The 6,660-nt window shown below is 33.2% G+C and overlaps 1 protein-coding gene across 1 annotated transcript; it reads left to right on the top strand.

Annotated features, from left to right (window-relative positions):
* The first annotated feature begins 1,646 nt into the window (after positions 1-1,646).
* LOC144353779 (essential MCU regulator, mitochondrial-like) lies at positions 1,647-6,660 on the top strand. The gene is made up of 3 exons (XM_078010065.2): positions 1,647-1,742; positions 4,993-5,215; positions 5,432-6,660. The coding sequence occupies exons 1-2, from the start codon at positions 1,662-1,664 to the stop codon at positions 5,191-5,193; spliced, it is 282 nt and encodes a 93-aa protein (XP_077866191.1). The 5' UTR covers positions 1,647-1,661; the 3' UTR covers positions 5,194-5,215; positions 5,432-6,660.

The following is a 6,660-nucleotide window of genomic DNA, read 5'->3' as shown; positions in this document are numbered from 1 at the left end:
TAACAGTTTGTAAAATTCTGAAATTAAACGCTTTTGGGTTATTCATATTTTGAGTGGCATAATATGCAACAGCGCCACCTGGAGGCCAATTCGAGTAAACTATGCATATTCTTTCAGCACAATATTTTTTTCATCTTCATTGTGTCCATATTTATAAATATCAATGGAATATGATACCAACTAGCCAATCAACAAGTGACGAGCATGTTTATGTCTTTTAATAATATTGTAATGTGATTAAATCGGCCAATATAAACCTTTTGCTTCAGTGTACATTGAATGGTTTTGTTGTGCGGATAGTAACCTGAATGTCGAGTGAATGGTTTTGTTGTGCGGATAGTAACCTGAATGTCGAGTGAATGGTTTTGTTGTGCGGATAGTAACCTGAATGTCGAGTGAATGGTTTTGAGGATAGTAGCAAGAATGACGAGAACAAATTGCATATTATATATAATATATAATAAAAAGATGTCAGATAAAGAAATATTTACTAGTTTAGATTTACAACATTGAATATTTATTCTTGCTAGCATTTCGTGTGAAAACAGGACGATGTGTGGTGAATGCAATAAACAATACAGTGCGATTTTTTTGAACAATATTCAGAATTGTTATTTTAATTCTCAGCCCCAAGTGTACCAAGACACAGAAGACGACGTCGTGCACTCATGCGAAAATCATGTTTTTTTCCCACTAAGTTCATAACTGCGTGCTGGCGCCCTCTGTTTTATTTAACCTGAAAACCATGACTGCTTATTTTGACACTGAATACCGCCAGAGACTGAATTATTTGTCATGCCATTTATTTATATTCTAGTGGAAAATCTCGGTAATTAACCACAGTATGCAGTTTTGTATTTTGTAATTCTGTAATAAATTACCATATACGTGTGCTATACATTAATGGTAGTGTCGTGTATGATAAAATCAACTTTATTACTTTATTACAGCTGAAGAAGATACATTTCTATTTGATCGGAGAATGTGAATAAAGTATTAAAACATAGTCAATGAAGTCTTCAAAAAAAAAGAATCGCTTTACTTATTGTTGTCTCTAACTTATAGAAAATGCTGTTTTGATGAAATGAAAGTTTGTCTACAATTGACATTCGTGCTGTAAATAAGTAAAGTTTGTCTATGTTTTGTAACAATTCAAAATTCTCACAATTTTCTGTAAATATTTTGAGTAAAGCTTCTTTCTTTTTTCTGTGGAAAAAATGCATTGCGACCGGACAATGAATTTGTCGCTTCTCTACTTTTTGTGTTTTATTTATTTGTTTTTTGTGTTTTCTATCATTTTCACTGCAGGATTTTGTTTTGCAAAATTTATTTCTGTGCATTGTTGTATATATTGTTAAGGTCTATGATGTGATATAATTAATGATATTATAATGGTTGGTCACCATGGTCGCTAGACTGGCCACCCAGTTATGGTTAAAAGTTTTATGATAATTGCTTTTATAAACGAAATCTCTGGCCCTGTGAACAGGATTTCGCAACAAGATTCAATAATATAAAACATTTATCATAAAAATAAAATAAAATTGCCACGGCTGGGCCAGTTGCCAGCAAATACTATTAATACTTCTCTTTTGTTATCGGGAGCTATGTTGTCATTATAACGTCACTTCCGGTTGATACACAAAGATTTGCGAACCAAAATGGCGTCTCTCGGCTTGTTGTTGCAGCGAAGCCTTCGCCTGCTTTCAAGAAATTATACAAGGAATGGACCTAAAAGGATAGTGAGTACTGCTGTTTTTGAGGTGTTCGTACAAGCAACCAAACGTTGTTGTCAAATTTTAACTGTGTTAAACTGTTCCTAGGCTACAAAACCGTTTTGTGTAGTGACCTTCCGGCCGGGCCTCTAAGACTGACCTCGATCCGTACATTGAATTTATTTATTTACTTATTGACTCTTACACAATCCCCGGAGGGAAAGAAAATGGTCACAAAGTACAAGGAGAAATATATTTATAAAAAAACAAAACAAAAACACAATATACTAAATAACAAATACAATCACTAAATTACTAAATAATACAAAATCTCTAAAATACAATCTAATAGTAATATAAAATTACAAAATTGACAGCAGGCATTAAGATGTCAAGTAAGACCCTGCTTCCTGACTTCAAAGCTTTTACTTATGAACTGTGCTACTGGTATAATAATGTTTTCATTCTGTAACAATTCCATGAATTTTTTCTCTGCAGGTTCATTTTCAAATGCTGGGATCATATCCTTAGCTTTATTGAACAGTTTGGCACGCAACTCATTATATTTGTTGCATTCCAGCAGAAAATGCATTTCATCCTCAATTAGAATATACACCACCTAACACAGAATATTATATTTGTTGGTAGTGTATGTATGTTTTCCACAGTGATAGGCGATAATAGTGCAATTCATATGTTTGTTTACTTGTACGTTGGAAAATGACGTCATTATTGGGGCGTGTACCACAGGCGCTCGGAACGTTTCTTGGATAATAAAAAATGACCTAAAGTGAGATCGGCATAGTTAGTCAGTCGCCGGTAAATTCCCCTACTACTCATATAATAACACAAGGTAGGAAAGCGAAAACACCATGACATCGAAACTTCCCGAAAATAGCACGATTTTCCAAATTATATTTCGATCCGCTTCACATAACTCAAGCATGATATCGGTAGAAACTATCGATCGACTTGCATTGCATGATAAAATGTATTATTTGCTGTTTTTTTTTTTTTTTTTTTTTTTGGCTGATTTCTAAGTGCGCTGAATTAAACTCATTGAATATTGAAAATTATCAATAGAATGTAAAGTTTCCAGTGAATTTAAAACCTAGTGAATGTCTGTTAAAATTAAACACAGTGAATATTCCTTTTTCTACAGGATTTGTGTAAAGCCACTTTTTCATAACAAATTGCAATACTGGCAGGAAGTGTTGGCTGATATAATTGCAATTATGCAACAAGAACATCCCTCATGAATGTCATTACATACCAGTTCTATATTTATCACTGGAACAATACCTTTGAATAGCTCTCATTTGAATTTTTGAAATCGATTACCATAACACCGATCAGTAACAAAGAGTAGTTCTATGCCTATGTAACAATGTGTAACATCTAATTACCATATTTGAGTTATATTGGTTTAAATAGAATCCATATTAGGAACACAATAACATTTGTTCTTCACAGAGTACGGTAGTACCGTACAATTGTTACCCATAATTACCAGTTGTGATATTTATTTGCAAATATTCTTGAGAAATATTTTTCGGCGTCTTCAAAACATTAAAGTTACTGTAGAATGAGAAATATATTAAATATAATTTAAATTTAGTGTATTAGATGCTACAGGCATACTTTAAATTCATTGGTTTGTGATTGAAACAATACATAATTTTAATTAATTAATTTAGTAAAATAAGAGACAGAAAAGCCAGCTAATAACTAAGCTTCTCCCTATACAGTACATCAACTGATAGACGTACCAGTGGCCTTGTAGTCAAGCACTTGCATGTGTGCATATCAAATGAAACTCAGTTACTAGTAATTCATTTCACTTACATGAAAGATGTATGTATGCATGAGAAGTTTTTCAGTTTCTTGTCTTGAGCACTTTTTCTTCAAAATCTGTGGTTCTATTTTACAAAATCTACAGCAATTAGTCAAAATGAAATAATTTGAAATCGGGGAAATGGAAATATTAACATGAACATTGAAGCAGTGATGAACTGATTCATGGGTATTGATCATTCTTACATGTTGTGGGCTACCCTGTGTTCTGACTTGCATTAGAAAGTCTCATCAGAAGCTTTGCAGTGCTAGAAAGTATGGATTCTCTTACAAAACGGTTAAACCCCTACAACCATGCTGTCTCAGTTTTAAATACCATGACGTCACACAGTTTATTGTGTCAATCATTAATTGGTCCACGACACCTGTTCATTGACATCACCCGGATACTTGTCCAGTGAAGTCCAGGGATGACATCTGTGGCATGTAACATGACACACTTTCTGATATCTGTTACCTTGGTAGTGTAGTGTCATGTGTGCCTAACTCTGGGTTATAAATTCCACCTCTGATTGTGGGCTGTTGTCTCTTGTGAACAAGACAGAATTTATTCTCATAAAACGATCCAGACGCTATGTATACTAGCTAATATGATGGCTGTATTAATTTTCCGAAAAGCAACTTAAAAAAGGACTGTATGTGATCCCATATTTGGTTTATTACATGTTCTAGTTCAAATAGTGCTTACGCTGACAGAGATGTGTTTGGTATAAATATGGCCATATTTTAATGATCCAGTATTACATATACAATAAAAAAATGCAAGTTTTGGTTTCTATAATGCATCTTTATCACAGATGCACTTCAAACATTAGAAGCAGACAGGGATAAAAGCATGAATGTTCCAAAAGCTATTGACATGATCTTTACTTATACAAATAACTGACTTAGATTATTGATAGTTTTGAGCTATGAGTACCCTCAATACTAAATGCTTCCTGAGTTGCTCACAGCTGAGTGCTCCCATGGGAATGATAAAATGAAGGAATTGGCACAAATCCTCCTTGATACAATAAAATACCTGCCGTGTATAGATCCAGCTGTGTCTGCAATGCCACTGATATCCCTCTTTCTGGTTATATATAGAGTATAGGTAAAATGCTTTATGCATGGGCAGATACGTTGAATCTATTGCAATTTAATGCACTGTCTGTCAAATCGGATCTCATACTAATGGTTTGTATTAAGTCTAAATCAATGAAAGTGTGATGGCAAGGCAGAATATGTATAGATGTTGCATGATACCATGAACATTTATTGGCATGTGTGGGTGAGAAAGGACACCATGTGGTTGATATACGATGTATTATATATACCGTATATTAAACATATTATTTATAGGAACGTTCACAAATAAGGTTGAAGTATACATTAGTGTTGAGAGCCTACGTGTACTGACAAGATGTGTTATTGTTGTTTTCAGACCCAGCAAATGATAGTAAGAAATGAAACCACCACACCAACAGGAGCTCTACATGCTAAGCCCATCAAAACTACATTGGGACTAACAAAGGCATTTATTGTGATAGTTCCATTCATGTATGTAGGAGCAACTATGAGTAAAGAAGGCGCAGCTTTTCTTGAAGAAAATGACATTTTTGTACCAGATGACGATGATGATTGATTGCTCATTTTATCTTTTTAAGGTAATCAAATTTTCTAATGAATGTCCTTCATGGTATTACAAAAGTTCAAAAGTACAAAAATAACACGATGTACATCCCTGTCCTCGTGATATCATGTAATATGGGGTTGCATTATAATTTATTCCCTCAACAATGTGCAGTCTTACATCATGTATGTAATTATGTCTTGGCAGGTAATGTGATATTAATTGTAATAATTTTTTTTTTTTTTTTCAGTTTATCTCTTCAAGCCGGAGTCACCTGCATGTTTGAAGAAGAGTTTTATGCTATTTTTTATTTATTTTAACATTGATCAGCTAATAACATCTACACAGTTAAACTAACATACTGTAAAATGACTAATTTTCACTGGGTTTAAATTTCACTGATTTAGTGTTTCAGGCATATTTAGTGGGTTTAAAATTTACGGTTTTATCATTTGGATAATGTGTTCCATGCTCAATTTCACATATTCACTAAGTTTTAATTTAGCGCATTTTTCAGTCAGCGAAATAAGCAAAATTAAAACCCAGTGAATAATTAACCCCTTTACAGTATACCGTACTATGTAGTATTTTTTTTTTTATTATGATATATTACTGTAATGTAAATAATGAGATGTATGCTGTAATTAAAAAGATAAATATGCTCAGTCACTCTTAATCAAAATTGTGTTTTACAATGTGTATTTGTTTATTCCGTCAATATCTGAAAATCAACATGGCTGTTTTTCAACTTCTACTTTTTACTATAAGTATTATTTTGCGAGTTGTTTGTAGTGAAACTATTTTGACCATCACGCTTGTGTGTGTGAGACAGCATGTGGTTATGATATCACAAATGCAATAATAGTTGAAATGAATTTTGGTGCAATTTAGAGTGATGCTTCAGTAATGCTCGTACAAGGATTATAAGAAATAGACCATTGTTGAGTTTCTGTGTCAGATATTTTTTTTTATCAACAATGTCAGAATTATCCACCATTCTTGCCGGTTGTTATAATAGAGTGGTTGCAGGTGAACTTTAATCTATTACTGTAAACTTGTGGAAATGCAGTTACCCCTTGTACTATGCCTGTAACGTTACTGATATAACAAATTATACAAACTTAAAACCTGCAAATATGTGTATTCAAATATGAATTAAGCACTGTTTTGTTGGTAGATCTAATTATTTACCGAAATGTTCAAGGCCATGGTCATGTTTAAAGTTGTTTGTACTGGTCATATTGTTGTTTGAGTTTCAAACATGATTTCAGTGTTTAATCACTGAGGGTGCTGTTCATCCAGAGAGGGATAAGAAATCTTGTTACCGGTATGTGGGGGTCGGCATAAAATTTAATTACAACAGTGTGCACAAATCACGTTCTTGCAAGTACCATTTTGTTGCTGGCGTTCAGTACAGTATTTTACAAATATTCCTAAATGTTTAATCTAGTAAATAAAATCTATAATGTTCAACAGTAA

This window comes from Saccoglossus kowalevskii, chromosome 8 (genome assembly GCF_978046115.1).
Source record: "Saccoglossus kowalevskii chromosome 8, keSacKowa6.1, whole genome shotgun sequence".
Lineage (NCBI taxonomy): Eukaryota > Metazoa > Hemichordata > Enteropneusta > Harrimaniidae > Saccoglossus > Saccoglossus kowalevskii.
This window is presented reverse-complemented; position numbering and strand designations above follow the sequence as displayed.